General features: G+C 43.7%; 2 protein-coding genes and 1 long non-coding RNA gene across 3 annotated transcripts in view; 2 read left to right on the top strand and 1 right to left on the bottom strand.

The window, feature by feature from the left end:
* Window positions 1-753: 753 nt before the first annotated feature.
* CCR2 (C-C motif chemokine receptor 2) lies at window positions 754-7,788 on the top strand. The gene is made up of 3 exons (XM_032161804.2): window positions 754-1,011; window positions 4,309-5,300; window positions 6,519-7,788. The coding sequence occupies exons 2-3, from the start codon at window positions 4,360-4,362 to the stop codon at window positions 6,700-6,702; spliced, it is 1,125 nt and encodes a 374-aa protein (XP_032017695.1). The 5' UTR covers window positions 754-1,011; window positions 4,309-4,359; the 3' UTR covers window positions 6,703-7,788.
* Window positions 7,789-11,041: 3,253 nt separating this feature from the next.
* Window positions 11,042-27,933, bottom strand: part of LOC131384023 (uncharacterized) — a 40,595-nt gene continuing 23,703 nt past the window's right edge. The window contains exons 2-3 of the long non-coding RNA XR_009214494.1: window positions 18,246-18,419; window positions 11,042-12,099 (exon numbers count right to left, since the gene is read on the bottom strand). This is a non-coding gene — a long non-coding RNA (uncharacterized LOC131384023). The remainder of the gene's footprint in view (window positions 12,100-18,245; window positions 18,420-27,933) is intronic.
* Window positions 17,897-20,971, top strand: CCR5 (C-C motif chemokine receptor 5). The gene is made up of 2 exons (XM_032159128.2): window positions 17,897-17,990; window positions 19,902-20,971. The coding sequence occupies exon 2, from the start codon at window positions 19,913-19,915 to the stop codon at window positions 20,969-20,971; it is 1,059 nt and encodes a 352-aa protein (XP_032015019.1). The 5' UTR covers window positions 17,897-17,990; window positions 19,902-19,912.

Genomic DNA, 27,933 nt, shown 5'->3' with positions numbered 1-27,933 from the left:
CTCAGAATGTGGAGGTTGCAGTGAGCTGAGACTGTGCCACTACACTCCAGTCTGGGTGACAGAATGAAACCCCATCTCAAAAAAAAAAAAAAAAAGTTGCTATCTTAGAAACAGACAGTAGAGCAGTGGTTACCAGAGACTGGGGAGGAAAGAGGGAAGGTGAGAATGGGCAGCAGTTGATCAATGGGTACAAAGTGACCATGAGATAGGAGAAACAAGTGCTGGTGCTCTGCTCCACAGTAGGGTGACGGTAGTTAATAATGAATTCTATATATCTAAATAGCTAGAAGAGAGGATTTTCAATATCAGTATTATTTCAAAAGAAATGATAAATGTTTCCGAGGATGGATATGTAATTACCCTGATTTGATCATTACACAATGTATACACATAGCAAAACATCACATTGTGTCCCATAAATATATACAATTATTATGTGAATTAAATTTAAAAAAAATTTTAAAGTGTTATCTAAATGAAATTTCTAACCAGATTCTAAATCCATGATACCACTGAAACCAGCATACGTGATCACAGTAAAACCTCATTATATTTCCTCCACTGTTGCCAACACCCTTTATTCTCTGGAAAATGAAACATTCTGTTGTGCTCATATCATGCAAATTATCACTAGTAGGAGAGCAGAGAGTGGAAGTGTTCCAGGTATAAAGACCCACAAGATAAAGAAGCTCAGAGTCGTTAGAAACAGGAGCAGATGTACAGGGTTTGCCTGACTCACACTCAAGGTTGCATAAGCAAGATTTCAAAAGTAACCCTGTTCTGGAGACCTCAACCCAATGTACAATGTTCCTGACTGGAAAAGAAGAACTATATTTTTCTGATTTTTTTTTTTCAAATCTTTACCATTAGTTGCCCTGTATCTCCGCCTTCTCTTTCTGCAGGAAACTTTATTTCCTACTTCTGCATACCAAGTTTCTACCTCTAGATCAGTTTGGTTCAGTTGCTGAGAAGCCTGACATACCAGGACTGCCTGAGACAAGCCACAAGCTGGTGAGTTGTGGGCATCTTTTTCCATTACTTTCTGATTCATAGGCTCAACGCATCTCAAAGCTGGAAATGCTGGGTCTGGGTACACCCTGGGGAACTGCAAAGCCTGTGCACTTGTGGGGAATGATCAAGATGAGAGGCAGGGGTGGGGGTGGCATGTGCACCAGGAGATGTTAGAGAAACCCTGAGGAAGAGCAGGGTGCAGCAGGTGATGGGGGAGAGTGGGCAGCAAGCGAGACCAGGACAGCCACTCTGCTCAGTCACCTCTCCACACACCCAGGGGCTCACTCTGCCCCTCTGAGCACCCAAGGACGTTAAAGAGCTGGAACTGTTAGTCTAAATATAGGACCATCCATGCTCTGAACCAGAATGTGTCCCTTGCCTCAACTCAGGAGATCCACAGAGGCAGAAGTAAGGAATTTATTTTCTGAAAGATAGATTTCTATCAGTTCTGGGTGACATGTCCTGACACTTGAAATGACACCTAGGACAGCACATTTCAGGCATCTTGCTCGTTGTTCACTGTAGTAGAAGCTACATGCTAGCCAGTTGTAAAAATGAAATTAAGTAATGTGTGCACAGCATTTAACATAGCACCTGAGCTCCAGGAGCACTGAATTAATGCCCACAGTTGTGATTCCTTAGGCAGATGCATTTTTTTCCAACTTTGATCAGGGGTCTTATTTAGCTTCTCCAGATTTCAATAATCTGGCTCAGTGATATGAAATACAAGACTTGTGAAAAGTGTCAATTGCAAGAGAAATGGAAGGATAAGGTACACAGGTGGGTGGAAAAGAAATTCACAGTCACTGCCAGCAAAAAAAATTCTTGAGAATCAAGTCCTGATGATGTTAGGGCTTATAGTTCTTATTATAAAGAGTTTTATGTACTCATTCAGTGAATATTTATTGGTGCCTCCTTTAGCCAGGTACTAGCATAAGAGCTGGAAATAAAAGCATAATCCAGTCCTTGATCTTGAGGAACATGCGGTGTGTAGCAGATAACATGATAAGTGCTTATCTAGATGCATGCAGTGTTACGTGATAAGAGTAATTTGACAGAGGATACAGATTAGGCTTCACAGAGAAGGGGGATCTGAGCAGGAGGTATTGAAGGGTGAATAGAGGCTCACCAACCATTTTAGGCAGAGGGGCAAAGACCTGCAAAACCACTGAAGCATGAAGGACATGGTGAGTTTAGGGGAAATGAAGAGAAGATGACTGTGGCTGAAGCACAGGATTTGGGATTGGAGAAGGGACTGGAGGTGAGGCTGAGAAGAGGCAAACTCAGAAAAGATGTTGTGCTGGGCAGTCTGGACGTTATCTTTGAAGCGCACCACATATAAGTCATAGGGCTACTGGAGGTTTTAAGCTGAGAGTGTCTATTCAATTTCAACTTAAGAGAAGGTAGGTTGAGAGGGAACATGGCTTGAGATGAGCCATGAGCAAAGGAAAGACTACAACAAAGCCAGGAGTGAGGAGTATACGAAGCAAGAAAGTGACAGTTGAAAGCAGTGCAGAGGGGATGAATCTGAGAGGCATCTATGAGGTGGAACTCAAATGACATGATAATAATACAGGGTATTTCTCTGTGCCAGATGCTGTCCTAAGTCCTTACTCCACTGATCTTCACAGCAACTCAGCATAGTTAATATTTTATACATAAAGAAATTGGCACTTGAAGGAGTAATTGGCCCCAGATTACACTGCCTATAAGGATTCGAATCCAGGTTTGTTTGGCTCCAAAAACTGGCTCCTAATTTTCAGAAGGAGAAGGGACCCAGGACAATGCCTGATTTTGCTTCTTAGGCAATGGAGGAATCCACAAGCGGGAGGAGTTTTCAGGGGTGCCCCATTTGGGGTGGGTTGAATTTGAGGTCTCTGCATGATACCCACTTTGCTCACTTCAGTGCCTAAAAGTGAGTATGGTTCATAGTAGGTGTTCAGTAAGTGTTGATGCAATGAATACATGCATGGGGAGATATGCAGCAGGCAATGGGAAATTCAACTCTGAGGCTTAGGAGAAAGCTGGAGCTTGAAGACAGAGCTTTAGAAAACAATAGCATAGAAGGGAGTAGGAACCATGAGGTTAGACAATACGATTCAGGAAGAACTTTGTAGCAAGGATAAAGAGGCAAAAAATTAAAGAGGTGGGAGCTAAGTGTGGTGCCTGGGGAATCTTAAGGTGTGGGCACGGGGAGGAGATGCCAGCGAAGATTATGAATAAAAAGTGGTCGCACAGCCCCTCCCATCTGGAAGCCAAAAAGAATTGTAAATTAGCAGAAGGATCAAATGCTCGAAGAGGGGGGAATTGGAATAAAACCAGGGCATTTGAAAAATTGGGTTGTCACTGCAATCTTAACAAGAGAAGTTTTGGCAGGATGATGGAGGCAGAAAGTTGAGAGAATCATCAGTTAGAACATTTTTGACTTCAGAGAACAGAAAATGCAGTTCATAATGGCTTTAAAACAGGGGCTTGTTTTTCTCCCAGCAATTTGAGAGGCCAAGGTGGGTGCATCAGGAGGTCAAGAGATCGAGACCATCCTGGCCAACATAGTGAAACCCCATCTCTACTAAAAGTACAAAAATTTGCGGGGCATGGTGGTGCGCGCCTGTAGTCCCAGCTACTCAGGAGGCTGAGGCAGGAGAATCGCTTGAACCCAGGAGGCAGAGGTTGCTGTGAGCTGAGATCATAGCCACTGCACTACAGCCTGGAGACACAGCAAGACTCCGTCTCAAAAAAAAAAAAAAAAAAAAAAGAAGGCAGAAGATGAGTAGTTCAAGGGTGGGTTTAGGACTCAGTGATATTAGGATTCTGCCTGGCTTCTCATGGTTCTCTAGGTCTTCCATTCATGTCACCACGCCCTCATTAGGCATGCTGCCAGAGCAGGAGGAGCAGGTGGAGGGTTCTCTTGTGTCTGTCTTATCAGGGAAGAAGAGCTTTCCCAGAAGCCCCCAGCAGACTCCCTTTTCATATTATGGTCCAGAAATGAGTCACAGACCTATGCACCACCTGCAAAGGAGCCAGAGAAAACAAACGCCCAGTGCTTTTAGCCTGAAAATGAGAATCAGGCTTGCTGGGGAAGACAAAGGGTGTTGGGAAATGGCTGTTGGGTAAATCATTGATGTCTGCTACTAGGAATGAAAGGCAAATCAGGAACTGGCACACATGCTTTCAGGGAGATGGCTGCAAAGGAGAGGCCAAAGACTGGGAAGTTGCTTACATGGTACCAGACTATTTGGAAGATCATGGATTGTGGTGTTTGTGTTGTGTGGTCATCATTTTGTTCTTTGTTTACAGAACAGAGAAAGTGGATTGAACAAGGACGCATTTCCCCAGTACATCCACAACATGCTGTCCACATCTCGTTCTCGGTTTATCAGAAATACCAACGACAGTGGTGAAGAAGTCACCACCTTTTTTGATTATGATTACGGTGCTCCCTGTCATAAATTTGACGTGAAGCAAATCGGGGCCCAACTCCTGCCTCCGCTCTACTCGCTGGTGTTCCTCTTTGGTTTTGTGGGCAACATGCTGGTCGTCCTCATCTTAATAAACTGCAAAAAGCTGAAGTGCTTGACTGACATTTACCTGCTCAACCTGGCCATCTCTGATCTGCTTTTTCTTATTACTCTCCCATTGTGGGCTCACTCTGCTGCATATGGGTGGGTCTTTGGAAATGCAATGTGCAAATTATTCACAGGGCTGTATCACGTCGGTTATTTTGGCGGAATCTTCTTCATCATCCTCCTGACAATCGATAGATACCTGGCTATTGTCCATGCTGTGTTTGCTTTAAAAGCCAGGACGGTCACCTTTGGGGTGGTGACAAGTGTGATCACCTGGTTGGTGGCTGTGTTTGCTTCTGTCCCAGGAATCATCTTTACTAAATGCCAGGAAGAAGATTCTGTTTATGTCTGTGGCCCTTATTTTCCACGAGGATGGAATAATTTCCACACAATAATGAGGAACATTTTGGGGCTGGTCCTGCCGCTGCTCATCATGGTCATCTGCTACTCTGGAATCCTGAAAACCCTGCTTCGGTGTCGAAACGAGAAGAATAGGCACAGGGCAGTGAGGGTCATCTTCACCATCATGATTGTTTACTTTCTCTTCTGGACTCCCTATAACATTGTCATTCTCCTGAACACCTTCCAGGAATTCTTCGGCCTGAGTAACTGTGAAAGCACCAGTCAACTGGACCAAGCCACGCAGGTGACAGAGACTCTTGGGATGACACACTGCTGCATCAATCCGATCATCTACGCCTTCGTTGGGGAGAAGTTCAGAAGGTATCTCTCGGTGTTCTTCCGAAAGCACATCACCAAGCGCTTCTGCAAACAATGTCCAGTTTTCTACAGGGAGACAGTGGATGGAGTGACTTCAACAAACACGCCTTCCACTGGGGAGCAGGAAGTCTCGGCTGGTTTATAAAACGAGGAGCAGTTTGATTGTTGCTTATAAAGAGAGATAACGGTCTGTATATAACAACAAACTTCAAGGGTTTGTTGAACAATAGAAACGTGTAAAGCAGGTGCCCAGGAACCTCAGGGCTGTGTGTACTGATACAGACTATGCCACTAAATGCATATCCAACATGTGCTCAGGGAATAATCCAGAAAAACTGTGGGTAGAGACTTTGACTCTCCAGAAAGCTCATCTCAGCTCCTGGAAAATGCCTCATTACCTTGTGCTAATCGTCTTTTTCTAGTCTTCATAATTTCTTCACTCAATCTCTGATTCTGTCAATGTCTTGAAATCAAGGGCCAGCTGGAGGTGAAGAAGAGAATGTGACAGGCACAGATGAACGGGAGTGAGGGATAGTGGGGTCAGGGCTGAGAGGAGAAGGAGGGAGACATGAGCATGGCTGAGCCTGGACAAAGACAAAGGTGAGCAAAGGGATCACGCATTCAGCCGGGAGATGATACTGGTCCTTAGCCCCGTCTGCCACCTGTAGTTAACCTTGAAGGCTTCACCAGGTCAGGGAGAGTTTGGGAACTGCAATAACCTGGGAGTTTTGGTGGAGTCCGATGATTCTCTTTTGCATAAGTGCATGACACATTTTTGCTTTATTATGGTTTATGTATGGCAACCATGCACCCTACATTTGAAATCTATGAAATATCATGCTCCATTGTTCAGATGCTTCTTTGGCCACATACCCCTGTCTAAAAATTCAGAAAATTTTTGTTTATAAAAGATGATATGCTAATATATGTATATGCTATATATCTATATCTATATGTATGTATATATAGGCTCTTGCTTGATGTCTCCAGGAGGTAGTGATTATGAGAAGGGGGTGGAGAATGATGAGTTCCTTCACCAGGAGCAAAGGATGGGGATCGTGTGGAACCACTGCAGAACTATTTCCAGAATCAAGTAAGTGGAGAGCCAGGAAGGCTGCATCAGAACCCAGTAAAGTTTCTTGTCTGGATCTGAGCTGATTTGTTTTGTGGTTGCTTTTCCCTGCCTTGCCACTCCCCTCGCTCTTCTCTGTTTCCCCATAGCCTTTTTCACATAGCTCTTGGCTGTAGGATTGCCCCACTCCAAAAACCAGTGTGTGGAGACCCAGGAGCGAGACCAGGAAAGAATGTGAAAGCAACTACACAAGGACTCCTTGATGGTAGTGGAAAAGGAAAGTCAATTGGCAGAGCCCCTGAAGCCAGTCTTCAGGGCAGAGAAGGAGCCTAGAGACAGGAATGACAGATCTCTGCTTTGGGAATCACATGTCTGGCCTCACAGATGTGTGATTGATTCACAGTGTGAATCTCGGTGTCTACGTTACCAGGCAGGAAAGCTGACAGGAGAGAGACTCCAGCTGGGTTGGAAAACAGTATTTTCCAAACTACCTTCCAGTTCCTCGTTTTTGGATACAGGCATAGAGTTCAGACTGTTTTTAAATAGTAAAAATAAAATTAAAGCTGAAAACTGCAACTTGTAAATGTGGTAAAGTGTTAGTTTGAGTTGCCGTCATGTCAAACGTGAAAATGCTGTATTAGTCACAGAGATAATTCTAGCTTTGAGCTTAAGAATTTGGAGCAGGTGGTGTGTTTGGGAGACTGCTGAGTCAACCCAGTAGTTGTTGATTGGCGGGATTGGAAGTGTGTGATCTGTGGACACATTAGCCTATGTGGATGCAGCATCTAAGTAATGATGTCATTCGAATCACAGTATACGCTCCATCGCTGTCATCTCAGCTGGATCTCCATTCTCCCAGGCTTGCTGTCAAAAGCCGTTTGTGTTTTATTTTGTATCATTTTGAAGTCATGCGTTTAATCACATTCGAGTGTTTCAGTGCTTCGCAGATGTCCTTGTTGATGCTCATATTGTTCCCTATTTGGCCAGTGGGAACTCCTAAATCAAGTTGGCTTCTAATCAAAGCTTTTAAACCCTATTGGTAAAGAATGGAAGGTGGAGGAGCTCCCTGAAGTAAGCAAAGACTTTCCTCTTAGTCGAGCCAAGTTAAGAATGTTCTTATGTTGCCCAGTGTGTTTTTGATCTGATACAAGCAAGAAGCACTGGGCTTCTAGAACCAGGCAACTTGGGAACTAGACTCCCAAGCTGGACTATGGCTCTACTTTCAGGGCACATGGCTAAAGAAGGTTTCAGAAAGAAGTGGGGACAGAGCAGAACTTTCACCTTCATATATTTGTATTATCCTAATAAATGCATAGAATGTTAATTTGATGGTGATGAAATGTAAATACTGTTTTTAAAAACTATGATTTGGAAAATAAATCAATGCTATAACTATGTTGATAAAAGATTTAAAAACAACTGGCTGTTTTTTTACACTGTGGTGTGGAAGATTGTGTTTTGTTCACAACTTTTCACTTCTTCCCCTGTGTGATTACACACACCTGCCCTTGTGGTGTGACTTGCAGTGCGCCCTACAGGCCACATACCCCATGCCCTCCACCACTGGCTCTGCTGCTGGAAAGCGAGCAGAAGTGACATCTGCTTCATCCAAGCAGAGCCTCTTGCTCAGCCACAGGAAGGCCCCTTCCAGATCACACCCCTCAGCCCGTGCGCCCTGGTGAATGAGAAGACACAGGGAGCTGCAGCCACCTATAACATGAGCAAGAAGTCTGTGTTTCAGGAAGGGGAACATCACACTCCGGGGACCGTTGTGGGGTGGCGGGGGGGGTGGGAGGGACAGCATTAGGAGATATACCTAATGCTAAATGACGAGTTAATAGGTGCAGCAAAACAACATGGCACATGGATACGTATGTAACAAACCTGCACATTGTGCACATGTACCCTAAAACCTAAAGTATAATAATAATAAACAAACAAACAAACAAAAAAAGAAGTCTGTGTTTGCTGTGATGAGCCACTGAGTTTTAGGGGTTGTTTGTTAAGAAGCACAAAAACCGATGAAGACGTGTGGTATATAGTGACTTCATATATAGAATCTGGAAAACTATCCATTTATTTTCCATCATGGAATTCAATACGACAAACACCCCGGAGGGTCTACCTATGCCAGACTGGGTTGGAAGCAGAAAGACAGATGTTAATGCCAGTGTCCTTTAGACCTCCAAGTCCAGGGCCAGCTGCCGAGTGGGAGGGGTAGAGAAGGTCCTGTGCACAGTCACAGTGCACTGTGCAGAGCGGGAACAGAGGCATCTGTGAAAAGTGCTGAGAGCCTGGAGGACAGAGTGACTAATGCAATGACAGTCTTGCATCATAGGAATAACAGCCACAGCAGGGTTTTATTGCTGCCAAAGAAACTGCCATTTAAAAATTGCCAGCCATCTGGGAGGCTGAGGCAGGAGAATGGCATGAACCCAGGAGGCGGAGCTTGCAGTGAGCCGAGATCGGGCCACTGCACTCCAGCCTGGGCAGCAGAGCCGGACTCTGTCTCAAAAAAAAAAAAAAAATGCCAGCCATCTCTCTTTCTAAAGTGGAATCCTCAGGTCTCCTTTATTCTGGGGACATTTGAGTAGGCTGTTCGAGTTAAGCAGGTGGAAGGTGGAAGGTCATCATTCTGAGGGATGAGTGTCTGAAGACTTTTTTGGTAAGGAAGGGCCTTGACATAGCCCACCCCATGCCACCCCCCTTGATCTGTGATATCCCCAGCAGCTGGGGAGGTTGGAGCATTTTGCAAAGAGGCCCCGAAGCCTCCAGAAAGTAAACCTTCAAGAGCCCATCCTTCCTTCCTCTTTTGTTTTTGCTCATTATGAAAACTTCCCTGACAAATTGAAAAGGCCTCAGGTGAGATTAGCCCGCAGGAAAAACCACCAAGGGCCACCCAGAGGGGCCACACTGTGAGAGAAGAGGAGTATGGGCTGGTCAGCTGACCTCTGGAAGACAGTGCATGAATTGAGGGGAAGAGATTGGTTCCAGGCATGGGAGCAATGAGGCTGGAAATTTCTTCAGACATTGCCACTTCGGCACTGTGTGTGTGTGTGTGTGTGTGTGTGTGTAAACAGAGTCCTGTAATGCAAAGTCTGGCCTTGGCAGCCCCAGCCTGGGGCCACAGTGAGACATGAGCCGAGGGTTATGCTGGGAAAAACCTCTCCCTCCCAGCACCTGAAAGGCTCTGTGGGCCCAGCAGCTCAGCAAGCAAGGGTAAGGGCATGCACTAACATCTTATTTCATACTATCCCTTATAACACATCCTAATGTAATCAGCTCACAATATGAAATTATTTCATTTCTCTCCAATCATTTTTTTCAATGGGGCCTTAGGGTCGACTGGATTCTGGAGGGCCCTGCCTAGAGGAGGGGGTGCATTCTCTCCCTGTGTCCCCTCCTGCTCCACCCTCCACAGCACGTGCCTAGTGGTCTACCTTGTGGGGAACTCTTGTACCTCCCTCTTCTAGGCATGGACTAGCATTGAGAAGTGGGACAGGAGTGTTAGGAAAAAGGGCAAATATAGACATATCTTGTCTTATTGTGCTTTACAGATATTGTTTTTTGTTGTTGTTGTTGTTTACAAATTGAAGGTTTGTGGCAACTCTGCCTCGAGCAAGTGTATTGGGGCTGTTTTTCCAACAGCATGTACTTGTTTTGCATCTCTGTGTCACATTTTGGTAATTCTCCCAATATTTCAAACTTTGTCATTATTTCCATATCTGTTATGGTAATCTGTGATCAGTGATCTTTGACGTCACTATTGTAGTTGTTTTGGGGCACCACGAAGTGCACCACATAAGATGGCAAAGAATCAATAAATGTTGTGTGTGTTCTGACTGCTCCACTGACTGCCTGTTCCTGAGACACAATAGTATATATATATATATAAAAAACAATAATATATATGTATATATATATTTTTTATATATATTTTGAGGCAGAGTCCCACTCTGATTGCCCAGGCTGGAGTGCAATGATGTGATTTCAGCTCACTGCAACCTCTGCCTCCCCGGGCTCAGGTGATTCTCCCACTTCAGCCTCCCAAGCTGGGACTACAGGTGTGCACCATCACACCTGGCTAATGTTTTTTTTTTTTTTTTTTTGTATTTTTAGGAGAGACGGGGTTTTGCCATGTTGCCCAGGCTGGCCTTGAACTCCTAGACTCAAACAATCCACCTGCCTCAGCCTCCCAAAGGGCTGGGATTACAGGCATGAGCCACTGTGCCCAGCCCAAGACACAATAATATTGAAATTAAGCCAAATAATAACCCTACAATGGCCTCTAAGTGTTCAAGTGAAAGGAAAAGTCCCACGTCTCTCATTTTAAATCAAAATCTAGAAATGATTAAGCTTAGTAAGGAGGACATGTTGAAAGTCAAGGCCAAAAGCTCGCCTCTTGCACCAGTTAGCCAAATTGCAACTTCACAAGAAAAGTTCTTGAAGGATATTTAAGTTCTACTCCAGGGAACACACAAATGAAGAGAAAACAAAGCAGCCATATTGCTGATATGGAGAAAGTTTGAGTGGTCTAGAGAAAAGATCCAACCAGCCACAACATTTCCTTAAGTCAAAGTCTAATTCAGAGCAAGACTCTAACTCTCTTCAATGCTATGAAGGCTGAGAGAGGTGAGGAAGCTGCAGAAGAAAAGTTTGAAGCTAGTGGAGGTTGGTTTGTGAGGTTTAATGAAAGACAACATCTCCATAACCTAAAAATGCAAGATGAAGCAGCAAGTGCAAAGGGAGAAGCTGTGGCAAGTTATCCAGAAAATCTAGATAAGGTAATTGATGAAAGTGTCTACACTAAACAACAGATTTTCAATGTAGACAAAACAGTCTTATGTTGGAAGAAGTTGCCATCCAGGACTTTCAGAGCTAGACAGGAGATGTCAATGCAAGCTGCAAAGCTCCAAGGGACAGGCTGACTCTCTTTTAAGAGGTGAATGCAGCTGATGACTTTAAGTTGAAGTAAATGTTCATTTACTATTTTGAAAATCCTGGGGTCATTAAGAATTATGCTAAATCTACTCTATCTGTGCTCCATAAATGGAACAATAAAGACTGGATGACAACACATCTGTTTACAGCATGGTTTACTGAATATTTTAAGCCCACTGTTGAGAACTATTGCTCAGAAAAAAAGATTCCTTTCAAAATATTACTGCTCTGCACCGTGTCACTCAAGAGCTGTGTTGGAGATGTACGAGAATATTCATATTGTTTTCATCCCTGCTAACACAAACATCCATTCTGCAGTCCATGGACCAAGATTTTCAAGTCTTATTAAGAAATATATTTCATAAGGCTATTAAGAAATAGCTATATATATATAGCCTTATATAGTTTATATAGCTACTGTTGATAGTGATTCCACTGATGGATCTGAGCAAAGCAAATTGAAAAACTTCTGGAAAGTAGTCATTATTCTAGATGCCATTAGGAATATTTGTAATTCATGGGAGGAGGTCAAAATACCAACATTAACAGGAGTGTGAAAGACATTGATTCCAACCCCCATAGATGACTTTCAGGGGTTCACGTCTTCAGTGGAGGAAGTCACTGTAGATGTGGTGGAAACAGCAAGAGAGCTAGAACTAGAAGTGGAGCTTGAAGTTGTGACTGAATTGCCGCACTCTCATGATCAAACTTGAACAGATGAAGAGTTGCTTCTTACGGATGAGCAGTGAAAGTGGTTTCTTGAGATGGAATCTCCTCCTGGTGAAGATGCTGTGAACATGGTTAAAATGACAACAATCGATTTAGAATATTACATAAATTTAGTTAATAAAGCAGTGGCAGGGTTTGAGAGGATTGACTCCAATTTTGAAAGAAGTGGGTAAAATGCTATCAAATAGCATCACATGGTATGAAGAAATCTTTTGTGAAGGGAAGAGTCGACCAAGGTGGCAAACTGCATTGTCATCTTATTTTAAGAAATTGCCACAGCCATCCCCAGCTTTAGCAACCACCACCCTGATCAGTAAGCAGCCATCAACATCAAAACAAGACCACCATCCTCTTCAGCAAAAACAGTATGACTTGCTGAAGGCTCAGATGATGGTTAGCATTTTTAGCAATAAAATAGTTTTAATTAAGGTATGCACATTGGTTTTTTTTGACATAATACTATTGCATACTTAATAGACTACAGTATAGGGTAAACACAACTTTTATACACACTGGGAAACCAAAAAAAGTTATTTTTGTGATATTTGCTTTATTATGGTGGTCTGAAACTGAACTCACAATCTCACCAAGGTGTGCCTGAACCTCTTTAGCTAACTGGCCACTGCCACAGTCCACTCCATGATGGTCAAGATGCCCCAGAGTGGCAGGCACACTGTGTGGTCACATCCAAGGGCCTAGAGATGGTGGGGGCTCCATATGGATCTAGACATGTGAGATATCTCTTTGATTTGACTTCTTCCAACCCACCATTTTCTGGGTGCTGGGCTTGTCTCACCCAGAAAGTAGGACCCAATGTGACAGTTCCTGCCCAGTTCCCTCCTGTGGTAGCCACTTGACCCAGGGGCACTCTTGATCCTTGCAGCCCCATTTACATACCCTATCTCTACCCCTATCACCTCTCTCCAATCCCCACTCCCCCGCTCAGCTTGTCTGCTGCCCAGTGGGGGCCCCACCCATGCTGGCCTCTCCTTTTGCAAGTCCCCATTCCTCATATGGTTTCTTCAGAGCCCCTTTCCTTGGCTTTGAGGAGAGGTGCCCTCACTCATTTCCCCACCAATCCTGCCCACTTCTACAGTCCATTCGTTATCCTAATTGCCTCCATATACAGACTGGAGTGAGAGGAGTTGATGTGATGGGTGTGGATACAAGGCTGGTGCTGTCATCTTCTAGTAAGCCCTGGGAGAGGTGTCTAAGCCCAGGTGTCAGTGGTTTTCTTTGGAACTGTGGGTACATAACACTTCTTTGCCTTCAGCCTTAGGCCATAGTTGCTAGTTCTGGGACAACCGGAAATGTCCTACATAATCTCGTGTTATGTGCAGAGCTGAGTATAGAGCTCCAGGTATGATCTGACTCACTTAAGATCACAGTGAGTCTATTGTATGGTTGAACTGTTAGCTTAGACATCTGTTACTGTACCTACATGGCACTAGCCTCACGCCTAGATGCTGATCTGAAAGAAATCCCCTAAATGCATTGAGAATACTTCTCAGCTGAGCTAAGGGGCTCCTACCAGGTTTGAGCCTATCTAATGAATCCATGAGGTAGACAGCCTGCATGTGTCCACTTGGTTTGATGAAATGCACAAATCCTCATGGGGGATGTGGTCCATGGGCTGGGAAGTGGGTTACCCTGGGAAAGGTCTAGAGGACAGAGGCAGGGATGGAGACAACAGCATGGTGAGTTCCCAACCCACCCACGATGATAGGTGTCTGAGGCAGAAGGTAAAGAGGCTGTCTCCTGGTGGGTGTCATAAGACTCAAGTGTCATTGCTGAGGCACATGGGTAACAAAGCGTGGCACTGGATGGGGTTGGATTCTTCCTATTTCTGTGAGGATCATGGGGACTCCCTGGCTCTCCTGGTAAAGGTGGCTCTGAGGACAGGAAGAGCATCCTTCTTGACAGGGATGTCAGAGCACTGATGGTGACCATCAGTGTGACACTGCTCACATGACTGAACAACGGGAAGAGCCCGACTGTCTAATGACAGAGCTCTGTTAAATATAGTTAAGGGTATTTTGTTGAATGAATGAAGCCAGACAGGAAAGAGGACAGTATCTGTAATTCCGTTTATAGAAGTTAAAGACAGGCTCATTTAATCTCTATGAAGACAGAGTGGCCCTTACCTCTGGGTGGAGCAAAAGGCACCTTCTGAAGTGATAGGGATGTTCCTTATCATCTTGATCGGGAGTGGTAGTTACATGCATGTATGCATATCAAAACTCACCAAGCTGTACCACTAAGTGTGTTCTTCCTCAATAAAAATAATAAAGAACTACACTCATAAAGAATTTTTTAATAATATAGGAAAATGTTTACACTATAATCTTTAGCTAAAAAAAAAAAAAAAAAAAGGAGCCGCCTACAGAATGGTACATGCGTGAGAACAATTAATCAAAAACTGCATGGGAAAAGTCGGGATTGAAACATCATGTTTTAAACGACATTGTTTTGATACTGTGAGAATGTACCTAAGTGTTTCCTTTTTTCTGTTTTTCCCAATTTTATACAATGAGCATGTGTTGGTTTTATAATTAGACATTTTGTTTGTTTGTTTGGTTTGGTTTTGAGACAGAGCTTGCTGTCACCCAGGTTGGAGTGCAATGGCCTGAACTTGGTTCACTGCAACCTCCATCTCCTGGGTTCAAGAGATTCTCCCACTTCAGCGTCCTGAGTAGCTGGGACTATAGGGGCGCATGACCACACCCAGCTAATCTTGTGTATTTTTAGTAGAGATGGGGTTTCACCATGTTGGCCAGGTTGGTCTCAAACTCCTGACCTCAAGTTATCCACCCGCCTTGGCTTCCCAAAGTGCTGGGATTACAGACATGAGCCACCGCAGCCAGCCTAGACATTTGTTTTTAAAAATAAAAGATTCATTTGCTCTTTTTACAGCCCATCTTACTGTTGACTGATATTGACCAGGCGTCAACTCAGGCCCCAGGGATTTTCACAACAGCTGCTGTATGGCAGGGTTCCTGCTCACTGTGCTCATGTAGTTGGCCCTTGCACTCGAAGTGAATAATTAACATTTTCCCCATCCTGTTGATGATGCTCTGAAAATATGGTCCAGAAATGGTGTGGGCAAGGAGACAGCAAAGCAATGCTTGGAACATAGGTGCAGTAACTAGACATGGAGCAGCTGTTTAAAGACAAAAAGGCCCCAAAAAGGAGGGATGGCACGAAACACCCTCCAATATGGGCATGGAGTCTAGAGTGACAAACTGATCAAAAGTTCATTTCCTATGCAGAGTCCGAATGTATTTAATAATAAAAAGAGAACAAGAGCCATGCAAACTGAGAGGGACAAAGTAGAGTAGTAGACACCAAGCAACTAAGGCACAGCATGATAAGCTGCTAGCTTGTTGTCATTATTGTATCCAGAACATTTCATTTAAATGCTGAAGAATTTCCCATGGGTCCCCACTTTCTTGTGAATCGTTGGGCTGAGCCCCCCTGTCCTGAGTGGTTACTAGAACACACCTCTGGACCAGAAACACAAAAGTGGAGTAACACACACTGCAAAGCTGTGCTTCCTTGTTTCAGCCTATGAATCCTCACCTTGTTTCCCATCTAGCGTATATTTTTCAAACCAACTTGGCCGTGGAATCATGTAGTATTTAGGGTGGAAGCTGCCCCAGGTCTAGCACGTCATTTAACAGATGAGGAAATGGAAGCTTGGGCAGTGGAAGTATCTTGCCAAGGTCACACAGCAAGTCAGCAGCACAGTGTGTGTGACTCCGAGCCTGCTCCGCTAGCCCACATTGCCCTCTGGGGGTGAGTATGTCTTCACACCCTCCACTACCCTAATGACAGACACACAGAACATGGCAAAGCCTCAGCTCTGCGTGGTGAAAGTAAGAACCAGCAATTGCCACAAACAGAAATACAGTGTTGGTCCGGCAGCCTCCGGGAGTTCTGTACAAGTGGATTACCAGTGAATACAAGGCTATCTTTCTAAAAACCAAAGTTGTATTTATGTTATCTATTTTCTATAAAATTTTATATTAATTTATTTGTTACCTATTTTTGAACTCTTTCAAAAGCACACTTTATATTTCCCTGCTTAAACAGTCCCCCGAGGGCGGGTGCCCGAAAGGCTCTACACTTGTTATTCCATCTCCACCACAGGCGTATTAAGTTTGTATTTGGGTTTTTTTAAAACCTCCACTCTACAGTTAAGAAAACTAAGGCAGAGAGCTTCAATAATTTGGTCAGAGCCAAGTAGTAGTAATGAAGCTGGAGGTCAAACCCAACAGCATGACTACAGTTCTTAATCAATGCCTTTTGAATTGCACATATGGGATGAACTTGAACATTTTCTCGATGATTCACTGTCCTTGTTATGATTATCAGTTACTGAGGTCTGTTGTAACACAGACATATGTCCCTATATGGGGCGGGGGTGGGGGTGTCTTGATCGCTGGGCTATTTCTGTGCTTTTCTGGCTTTTCCCAAGCAGTCATTTCTTTCTATTCTCCAAGCACCAGCAATTAGATTTACCTTGTCAGCTTCTAGTTTGCTGAAACTAATCTGCTATAGACAGAGACTCCAGTGAACCAATTTTATTAGGATTTAATCAAATAAACTCTCTCTGACAAAGGATTGCTGAAAGAGTAACTAAGAGTTTGATGTTTACTGAGTGCATAGTATGTGCTAGATGCTGGCCGTGGATGCCTCATAGAATCCTCCCAACAACTCATGAAATGACTACTGTCATTCAGCCCAATACCCAGATGAGAAAGCTGAGGGTAAGACAGGTTTCAAGCTTGGAGGTCTGACTACAGAGGCCACTGGCTTAGCCCCTGGGTTAGGCTGCCTCTATAGGATTGGGGGCACGTAATTTTGCTGTTTGGGGTCTCCTTTGCCTTCTTAGAGATCACAAGCCAAAGCTTTTTATTCTAGAGCCAAGGTCACAGAAGCCCAGAGGGCATCTGTGGCTCAGGAGTAGCTCTCTGCTGTCTTCTCAGCTCTGCTGACAATACTTGAGATTTTCAGATGTCACCAACCACCAAGAGAGCTTGATATGACTGTATATAGTATAGTCATAAAGAACCTGAACTTGACCATATACTTCTGTCATGTGGAAAATTTCTCATAGCTCCAGATAGATTATATCTGGAGTGAAGAATCCTGCCACCTGTGTATCTGGCATAGTGTGAGTCCTCATAAATGCTTACTGGTTTGAAGGGTAACAAAATAGTGAACACAGTGAAAATCCCCACTAGGATCCTGGGTCCAGAAAAAGATGGGAAACCTGTTTAGCTCACCCGTGAGCCCATAGTTAAAACTCTTTAGACAACAGGTTGTTTCCGTTTACAGAGAACAATAATATTGGGTGGTGAGCACCTGTGTGTGGGTTGGGGTGAGATAGGGGATACGGGGAGAGTGGAGAAAAAGGGGGCACAGGGTTAATGTGAAGTCCAGGATCCCCCTCTACATTTAAAGTTGGTTTAAGTTGGCTTTAATTGACAGCAACTCTTAAGATAATCAGAATTTTCTTAACCTTAAAAGCCCTGTGATCTTGTACAAATCATTTGCTTCTTGGATAGTAATTTCTTTTACTAAACTGTGGGCTTTTAACTAGATGAATGTAAATGTTCTTCTAGCTCTAATATCCTTTATTCTTTATATTTTCTAACAGATTCTGTGTAGTGGGATGAGCAGAGAACAAAAACAAAATAATCCAGTAAGGAAAGCCCGTGAATAAACTTTCAGACCAGAGATCTATTCTCTAGCTTATTTTAAGCTCAACTTAAAAAGAAGAACTCTTCTCTGATTCTTTTCGCCTTCAATACACTTAATTATTTAACTCCACCCTCCTTCAAAAGAAACAGCATTTCCTACTTTTATACTGTCTATATGACTGATTTGCACAGCTCATCTGGCCAGAAGAGCTGAGACATCCGTTCCCCTACAAGAAACTCTCCCCGGTAAGTAACCTCTCAGCTGCTTGGCCTATTAGTTAGCTTCTGAGATGAGTAAAAGACTTTACAGGAAACCCATAGAAGACATTTGGCAAACACCAAGCGCTCATACAATTATCTTAAAATATAATCTTTAAGATAAGGAAAGAGTCAGAGTTTAGAATGAGTTTCAGATGGTTATAACATCAAAGATACAAAACATGATTACCAGTGAAAGACTTTAAAGGGAGCAATAGTATTTTAATAACAAATAATCCTTACCTCTCAAAAGAAAGATTTGCAGAGAGATGAGTCTTGGCTGAAATCTTGAAATCTTATCTTCTGCTAAGAAGAACTAAACCCTCTCCAGTGAGACGCCTTCTGAATATGTGCCCACAAGAAGTTGTGTCTAAGTCTGGTTCCCTTTTTGCTTTTTCCTCCAGACAAGAGGGAAGCCTAAAAATGGTCCAAATTAATATCAAATTACAAACGCCAAATAAAATTTTCCTCTAATATATCAGTTTCATGGCACAGTTAGTATATAATTCTTTATGGTTCAAAATTAAAAATGAGCTTTTCTAGGGGCTTCTCCCAGCTGCCTAGTCTAAGATGCAGGGAGTTTGAGACTCACAGGGTTTAATAAGAGAAAATTCTCAGCTAGAGCCGCTGAACTTAAATAGACTAGGCAAGACAGCTGGTTATAAGACTAAACTACCCAGAATGCATGACATTCGAATATCTGTGGTGGCAGACGAAACATTTTTTATTTTTTTATTTCTTGGGTATGTATGACAACTCTTAATTGTGGCAACTCAGAAACTACAAACACAAACTTCACAGAAAATGTGAGGATTTTACAATGGGCTGTTGGCATGCATGACCTTCTCGGGGGACGTGGGCGTCCGGCCATTTCACTCTGACTACATTCACGGCACCAAACATCTGATGGTCTTGCCTTTTAATTCTCTTTTCGAGGAGTGAGAGGGAGGGTAGCACGGTAGTTAAGAGTGTAGGCTTCCTGCATTCAAAATCGGTTGCTTACTAGCTGTGTGGCTTTGAGCAAGTTACTCACCCTCTCTGTACTTCAAGGCCCTTGTCTGCAAAATGTGAAAAATATTTCCTGCCTCATAAGGTTGCCCTGAGGATTAAATGAATGAATGGGTATGACGCTTAGAACAGTGATTGGCATCCAGTATGTGCCCTCGAGGCCTCTTAATTATTACTGGCTTGCTCATAGTGCATGCTCTTTGTGGGCTAACTCCAGCTTGGTCAATAAAAATGTTAAGACTGAGTCACAGCCGGGCATGGTGGCTCATGCCTGTAATCCCAGCATTCTAAGAGGCTGAGGCAGGAGGATTGCTTGAGCCCAGGAGTTCGAGACCAGCCTGGGCAACATAGTGTGATCTTGTCTCTATAAAAATAAACAAAATTAGCTGGGCGTGGTGGCGCCTGTAGTCCAGAGCCACTTGGAGGGGTGAGGTGAGAGGATTGCTTGAGCCCGGGATGGTCCAGGCTGCAGTGAGCCATGATCGTGCCACTGCACTCCAGCCTGGGCGACAGAGTGAGACCCTGTCTCACAACAACAACAGCAACAAAAAGGCTGAGCTGCACCATGCTTGACCCAGTTTCTTAAAATTGTTATCAAAGCTTCATTCACTCCATGGTGCTATAGAGCACAAGATTTTATTTGGTGAGCTGGTGCTTTCATGAACTCCCCCAACAGAGCCAAGCTCTCTCCATCTAGTGAGCGGGGAAGCTAGCAGCAAACCTTCCCTTCACTACGAAACTTCATTGTTTGGCCAAAAAGGGAGTTCATTCAATGTAGACGTCTATGTATGCAATTAAAAACCTATTGATGTATAAAACAGTTTGCATTCATGGTGGGCCACTAAATACACTCTAGGACTTTATAAAAGATCACTTTTTATTTATTCACAGGGTGGAACAAGATGGATTATCAAGTGTCAAGTCCAACCTATGACATCGATTATTATACATCGGAGCCCTGCCAAAAAATCAATGTGAAGCAAATCGCAGCCCGCCTTCTGCCTCCGCTCTACTCACTGGTGTTCATCTTTGGTTTTGTGGGCAACATGCTGGTCATCCTCATCCTGATAAACTGCAAAAGGCTGAAGAGCATGACTGACATCTACCTGCTCAACCTGGCCATCTCTGACCTGTTTTTCCTTCTTACTGTCCCCTTCTGGGCTCACTACGCTGCTGCCCAGTGGGACTTTGGAAATACAATGTGTCAACTCTTGACAGGGCTCTATTTTATAGGCTTCTTCTCTGGAATCTTCTTCATCATCCTCCTGACAATCGATAGATACCTGGCTATCGTCCATGCTGTGTTTGCTTTAAAAGCCAGGACGGTCACCTTTGGGGTAGTGACAAGTGTGATCACTTGGGTGGTGGCTGTGTTTGCATCTCTCCCAGGAATCATCTTTACCAGATCTCAAAAAGAAGGTCTTCATTACACCTGCAGCTCTCATTTTCCATACAGTCAGTATCAATTCTGGAAGAATTTCCAGACATTAAAGATAGTCATCTTGGGGCTGGTCCTGCCGCTGCTTGTCATGGTCATCTGCTACTCGGGAATCCTAAAAACTCTGCTTCGGTGTCGAAACGAGAAGAAGAGGCACAGGGCTGTGAGGCTTATCTTCACCATCATGATTGTTTATTTTCTCTTCTGGGCTCCCTACAACATTGTCCTTCTCCTGAACACCTTCCAGGTATTCTTTGGCCTGAATAATTGCAGTAGCTCTAACAGGTTGGACCAAGCCATGCAGGTGACAGAGACTCTTGGGATGACGCACTGCTGCATCAACCCCATCATCTATGCCTTTGTTGGGGAGAAGTTCAGAAACTACCTCTTAGTCTTCTTCCAAAAGCATATTGCCAAACACTTCTGCAAATGCTGTTCTATTTTCCAGCAAGAGGCTCCCGAGCGAGCAAGCTCAGTTTACACTCGATCCACTGGGGAGCAGGAAATATCTGTGGGCTTGTGACCCAGACTCAAGTGTGCTGGTGACCCATTCAGAGTTGTGCACATGGCTTGGTTTTGATACACAGCCTGGGCTGGGGGTGGGGTGGGAGAGGTCTTTTTAAAAAGAAGTTACTGTTATACAGGGTCTACGATTCATCCATTTATTTGGCATCTGTTTAAAGTAGATTAGATCTTTTAAGCCCATCAATTATAGAAAGCCAAATCAAAATATGTTGATGAAAAACAGCAACCCTTTTTCTCTCCCCTTCACATGCATCAAGTTATTGACAAACTCTCCCTTCACTCCAAAAGTTCCTTATATATATTAAAAAGAAAGCCTCAGAGAATTGCTGATTCTTGAGTTTAGTGACCTGAAGAGGAATACCAAAATTATTTCGGAAATGTACACTTTTTACCTTGTACGAGGCAACATATAGGTTGTAAATGTGTTTAAAACAGGTCTTTGTCTTGCTATCGGGAGAAAAGATATGAATATGATTAGTTAAGAAATGACACCTTTCACGTGTGATTTCCCCTCCAAGGTATGGTTGATAAGTTTCACTGACTTTTAGAACCAGGCGAGAGCCTTGTGGCCTGGGAGAGCTGGGGAAGCTTCTTAAATGAGAAGGAATTTGAGTTGGATCATCTATTGCTGGCAGAGACAGAAGCCTCACTGCAAGCACTGCATGGGCAAGCTTGGCTGTAGAAGGAGAAAAAGCTGGTTGGGAAGACCTGGGAAGGAAGGACAAGGCTAGATCATGAAGAACCTTGACGGCATTGCTCCGTCTAAGTCGTGAGCTGAGCAGGGAGATCCTGGTTGGTGTTGCAGAAGGTTTATTCTGTGGCCAAAGGAGGGTCAGGAAGGATGAGCATTTAGGGCAAGGAGACCACCAACAGCCCTCAGGTCAGGGTGAGGATGGCCTCCGCTAAGCTCAAGGCGTGAGGATGGGAAGGAGGGAGGTATTCATGCAGCATATGAAGATGCAGAGTCAGCAGAACTGGGGTGGATTTGGGTTGGAGGCGAGGGGCAGAGAGGAGTCAGAGAGAATCCCTAGCCTTCAAGCAGATTGGAGAAACCCTTGAAAAGACATCAAGCACAGAAGGAGGAGGAGGAGGTTTAGGTCAAGAAGAAGAGGGATTGGTGTAAAAGGATGGGTCTGGTTTGCAGAGCTTGAACACAGTCTCACCCAGACTCCAGGCTGTCTTTCACTGAATGCTTCTGACTTCAGAGAGTTCCTTCCCATCCCAGCTCAAATACTGAGCGGTCTCCAGGAGGAGACTAGATTTATGAATACACAAGGTGTGAGGTCTAGGAACACACTTCAGCTCACACATGAGATCTAGGTGAGGATTGATTACCTAGTAGTCATTTCATGGGTTGTTGGGAGGATTCTATGAGGCAACCACAGGCAGCATTTAGCACATACTACACATTCAATAAGCATCAAACTCTTAGTTACTCATTCAGGGACAGCATTGAGCAAAGCATTGAGTAAAGAGGTCCCATAGAGGTGAGGGAAGCCTGAAAAACTGAGATGCTGCCTGCCCAGTGCACACCAGTGTAGGTATCATTTTCTGCATTTAACCATCAATAGGCAAAGGAGGGAAGGGACATATTCATTTGGAAACAAGCTGCCTTGAACCTTAAAACCCACAAAAGTACAATTTACCAGCCTCCGTATTTCAGGCTGAATGGGGGTGGGGGGCGCCTTAGGTACTTACTCCAGATGCCTTCTCCAGACAAACCAGAAGCAACAGAAAAAACCTCTCTCTCTCCCTTTGAAATGAATATACCCCTTAGTGTTTGGGTATATTCATTTCAAAGGGAGAGAGAGAGGTTTTTTTCTGTTGTTTCTCATATGATTGTGCACATACTTGAGATTGTTTTGAATTTGGGGGATGGCTAAAACCATCATAGTACAGGTAAGGTGAGGGAATAGAAAGTAGTGAGAACTACTCAGGGAATGAAGGTGTCAGAATAATAAGAGGTGCTACTGACTTTCTCAGCCTCTGAATATGAACGGCGAGCATTGTGGCTGTCAGCAGGAAGCAATGAAGGGAAATGTCTTTCCTTTTGCTCTTAAGTTGTGGAGAGTGCAAGAGTAGCATAGGACCCTGCCCTCTGGGCCAAGTCAAAGACATTCTGACATCTTAGTATTTGCATATTCTTATGTATATGAAAGTTACAAATTGCTTGAAAGAAAATATGCGTCTAATAAAAACACCTTCTAAAATAATTCATTATATTCTTGCTCTTTCAGTCAAGTGTACATTTAGAGAATAGCACATAAAACTGCCAAAGCATTTTATAAGCAGCTGTTTTCTTCCTTAGTGTGTGTGCATGTGTGTGTGGTGTATACAAAGACAGAGATAATTGTAGTTTTGTATTTTCTTTTAAATAATTTTTAAAATTGACCCTTTTCCTTAGACAAATTGCCAGAATAGTTTCTATTTACAGACGGTACCTCTAAGAGTAAGGTTGCTGAGCAATTGACTTGAAAACTTTTAAAATTCAAATTTTAATTCCACTACTCAAAATAATTGCCATGTTTTAAAAAAGAGAATCGGTGCCATAAGTTAGTTGTCTATGTCTGAAAATGAAGAAGACATGCAACGTCATGGCCTGGTCACTTACCCGCAGCCCTGAATCGTAGGCACATCATATGTGAGAATGAGGATGCTTTTCTTTCATTTAAAATCCCTCCCCAAAACTTGGCTCTAATTGCAGTGATGACAATCATGTACATTTGGATTTATGTGCATAAGTCTCTTACCCTGAGAGAGGACAGGTGCTACAGGTGGAGGGGACCCATCTGGGTCACATTCACATTTTGAACATGCTGGTTTTCAGTCACTGCACACTCATCTCCCAGCGCAGGTCATGGGCAGCAGATGCAAAAGCTGCCCATGGTCCTATTTGGAGGTGCATGAAATGAGCAGAAGACAGAACAGCTGGATCTGACTAGAAGGGCAGCTTCTCCCTACCAAGACTTGAAGGATTGCCTTTCATCTCTTAGGCTAAAAGGTAGAATGAACCAAGGAAGGGCAGGAGGGGGCTGGGGTTAGGGTAGAAGGAAGGGGCCGTGGAGAAGGGAGATCCATCCCATAGGAGGAAGGCAGTGCAGCAGGGAGGTTGGAAGGTATCAGCTTTTATGGCTGGCATAAACGCAGCCATGTCAATTGCTCCTTTTTCCTTTTCCATCTTATTAAATGTCTTCCAACGTTAGCACAAAGAAAAGCTATTTGCAGTGTTGCCAGCCTTTCCAGAGCCCGTCCTCATTATCTCCCCAGGCCCATGCCTTTACTCCTTGGAGTCTGAACTCACGACCTTCAGGATCTGACTTTATTCACCATCTCTGGGGTGAACGTACCTTCTGTCTCCACCCAGAGGTCTCTATCAAAGAGGAGATTGCATGCAATGGATAAAGTCAAAGTAGAGGTGACTGTCCTTAGGAAGAATAATGTGCAAATTCATAAACTGGGATTCTGTTTACATTTTGTACTCCAGGGGTTCTCAGTTTAAATCGCTCTGAATAAATTAAGATGCATTGGCATTTCCACTGTTATGATTAAATTTACATATCATTTATTTTCTATCACGGGGAGAGACAGAGCTCCAAACATGAACATAACTGCTCAAGTGTTAACACTTATAATGAAAACATAAGAATTACCACCAACTACCCTGGGGGCTAGAAGCAGAAATGTGAACCGGAAAACAAATCATGAACTTTCCTTTTTTTTTTTTTTGAGATGGAGTCTCACTCTGTTGCCCAGGCTGGAGTGCAACGGTGCGATCTCGGCTCACTGCAACCACTGCTTCCCGGGTTCAAGCAATTCTCCTGCCTCAGCCTCCCTAGTAGCTGGGACTACAGGCATGCGCCACCACGCCTGGGTAATTTTTTGTATTTTTAGAAGAGACAGGGTTTCACCGTATTAGCCAGGATGCTCTCGATCTCCTGACCTCGTGATCTACCTGCCTCCGCCTCCCACCAAAGTGCTGGGATTACAGGCATGAGCCACCGTGCCCGGCCGACAAATCATGAACTTTCTAACTGCCATTCTTTGTAGCTTGTTAATACATCCTCTTACTTATTGTCAGAGTACATGGAGATTTTCCACAACCCTCGAGGATAAGGCTGAACAGAAGAGGCAAAAACGTGAAAATATTTCGATAGCTACTTTACTTTGAAATAAAATTCACTGTAAAAGTTGCTTGTATTTTTCCAAAACAGAGTCAACCTTTAATATTTAAGATTCTATGTACAAATACATATTTTATGTAATTAATATATATTGTCATATGACATATACTATATCTTTATATTAATATGCATGCATATAATATATATTTCCTTCCTTATTTTCTATAAGCAGTTTTACAAGACTGACTTCTATTTGCCTCCTTATTGTTACTACGTGGTTTGATAATCCGTTTTGTGTCATTGTGATTCTGTCGTGTTTTGGGGACTTATTTTTGTTTCTCTGGGTGGTCACTAGTTTTTTTAAAGCATTCATGGAAGAGTGAATCTTTTTCAAGCTAGGAAGCCATGGTAATCCTTGGGTCATACTGCCCCCGCGAGGCCAAATTGGCAAACCAGCAAGGGTGTTCAACTTCCAGCCTTGGCCATGGAGAAGACACATGAGGAGGCTTTTCACATTCAGCTGTTTAATGTTTGTCTCTGCCAGCACCATTCCAGTTGTGAAAAAGAGGTATTTCCACAGTGGCTCAGGGTAGGTAGTGCACAGCTCACATTCATCATTTCTGAAGATCGAGAGGAGTCTCCATTCGGGGTACAGGTTGATGCCTGTCGTGGAATGAAGGTTCCAACACCCAGACCAATCTCTGCAGTGTGCTGATCTCATGACCTTGCAACAAGATCAGAAAATGTTTTGTGACTAAGCATTTTTCATAATGCATAAAATGCTTCAAGCTCCTCCCTTGCTTCTCTCTATAATCCTGTATATCTGATGATTGTGGGTACCAAGTGTTTGAAATAATCAAATGTGATTTGATGTTGGTAAATTTCTTTATCATTCGCACTCTCCTTTCTCTATTATTGTTATTGTAACTGAACCGCAGATTAGTCACTCGTTGCTTGCAGAATCCAATTAACAAGAGCGAGGTCAGGTATAAAGAAAATGATTTATTCTAAACCTCCTTCAGGGAAGAGGTGCAGGCTCCTACCTCTAAATGCACTGCTTTGCCAGGTGTGGTGGCTCACGCCTGTAATCCCAGCAATTTGGGAGACTGAGGAGGGCGGATCACTTGAGGTCAGGAGTTCAAGACCAACCTGGCCAATATAGTGAAACCCCCGTCTCTACTAAAAATACAAAAAATTGGCCAGACGTGGTGGCAGGTGCCTGTAATCCCAGCTACTTGGGAGGCTGAGGCAGGAGAATCGCTTGAACCTGGGAGGTGGAAGTTGCAGTGAGCCGACTTCTCACCACTGCACTCCAGCCTGGGTGACAGAGTGAGACTCTGTCTCAAAATAAATAAATAAATAAATAAATAAATAAATAAATAAATAATAGTAAATGCACTGCTTTGCTTTTGGAGCAGAAAGCAGGCACTTTGAAACGGCGGGGAGGAAGTGAGCAAGGGCAGGGGGGTCTGCATACTGGCATGGTGCCTGATCTATCAGGCAGTTGAATTGGCACTTTCATAGGCAGAAATAGGTTGAAAAAGTGGCCTAAAACTCTCTATGTGGGAGAGGATAGTGGGCATGCCTTCAACCTGTCTTTCTGGAGGGTGAGTTCCATGGCAACCCCCTGGAGAGTGAGAGTTCCATGGAGGTCATGTTTTGGTCTGTAAATCAGCTGTTAACTCTCTAGAAAGTTCTGTCTTGGAGCATATAGTTAGATGAACTTGCCCTGTAAAGAATGTCTGGTGAAGGGGAGGTAAAAGGTGAGATTTGCATTTCTAAAGGGCTAAGTAGAAAGTGGGGTACAAGAGGAAACGAGAAAAGAGAAAATAATTTTTGAAATAATTTTAACTTACTCCCTTTTACTTAGAACAAAAGGGAGTACTCGGTTACATTATCACCTCGTTTATATCAAACCTCTTATGGAATCCTATGGTTTGAAAACAAAAAGGTTGTTGAGGACCAGTCAGCCCAACCCCTTTGCTTTATAAATGAAGAGCATTGCCTGCCCCAAGCCCCAGACACTGATGTCGTGGGTCTGGAGTGGGCTCCAACAGCGGCATGTTTTCATGGTGCTTCCCAGTGGCACACCAGCGATGAGCCTTTGAGTAGGGAAAGTAGGAGCACTTCTGACTCCCTTCACCATCAGCACCTGTGTGCTAATAAAGTCACAAAAGCCAACATACTGGAGTCACTCGGGGAGTTTTACAAATAGTGACGTTAAATCCAAACTCGAATAGTTCTGATTCGATCTGTCTGCATTGCTGCCCCGTGGTTCCCCACTGTAGAAGCTCCCCAGGTGATTCTAAGTGTAGCCAAGTCTGAGAAGTACTGCCTAAAGCCTGTTGGACTGACAGCAAGGGCTGTTGTCTGAGCAAGACTTTGCCTGGCCTGGGGTGGCATGTGCACCAGGAAGAGTCTCAATTTTCATAACAGAACGTTCCCCAAGCTGGTTTTTTAAAAGCACGTGAATCTAGACTTCATTGGCAATACCAGAGATCTGTATTTGAGGCTCCAAGTATTTCACTTTCATTTTTGGTTTTGGGTTATGTTTTCACCCTTCCTTTCCAAGTGAAAAGTAAACAGAAATGGGATGTCTGGCGCCTATGCTGAGCTTGGCGACTTCAAATTCAATAGAGAATAAGTCTCTTGTGTAGAAAATGGCCTGTCTGAGATGTTTCTCAAATAAATATAGATTTTGCTTATGTGGCTAAAGGATTCTTCTCCCCCCGTTTCCTTATCCCTGCAGTGAGCCATCCTTCTTAACTCTTTCCATGAAAGCATTATTCCTGAAGAACTGGGAACTCATGCCAGCCCTGATCAGGCAATGATAATTCTG

The sequence above is a fragment of the Hylobates moloch genome, unplaced genomic scaffold, assembly GCF_009828535.3.
Source record: "Hylobates moloch isolate HMO894 unplaced genomic scaffold, HMol_V3 SCAFFOLD_8, whole genome shotgun sequence".
Lineage (NCBI taxonomy): Eukaryota > Metazoa > Chordata > Mammalia > Primates > Hylobatidae > Hylobates > Hylobates moloch.
This window is presented reverse-complemented; position numbering and strand designations above follow the sequence as displayed.

Excerpts from the sequence above, each read along its gene's own strand:
- CCR2 (XM_032161804.2), top strand. The coding sequence starts at position 4,360 with ATGCTGTCCACATCTCGTTCTCGGTTTATCAGAAATACCAACGACAGT. Across the intron at positions 5,301-6,518 it reads GTTGGGGAGAAGTTCAGAAG|CCTTTTTCACATAGCTCTTG; the intron begins GTATCTCTCGGT and ends GTTTCCCCATAG.
- CCR5 (XM_032159128.2), top strand. The coding sequence starts at position 19,913 with ATGGATTATCAAGTGTCAAGTCCAACCTATGACATCGATTATTATACA.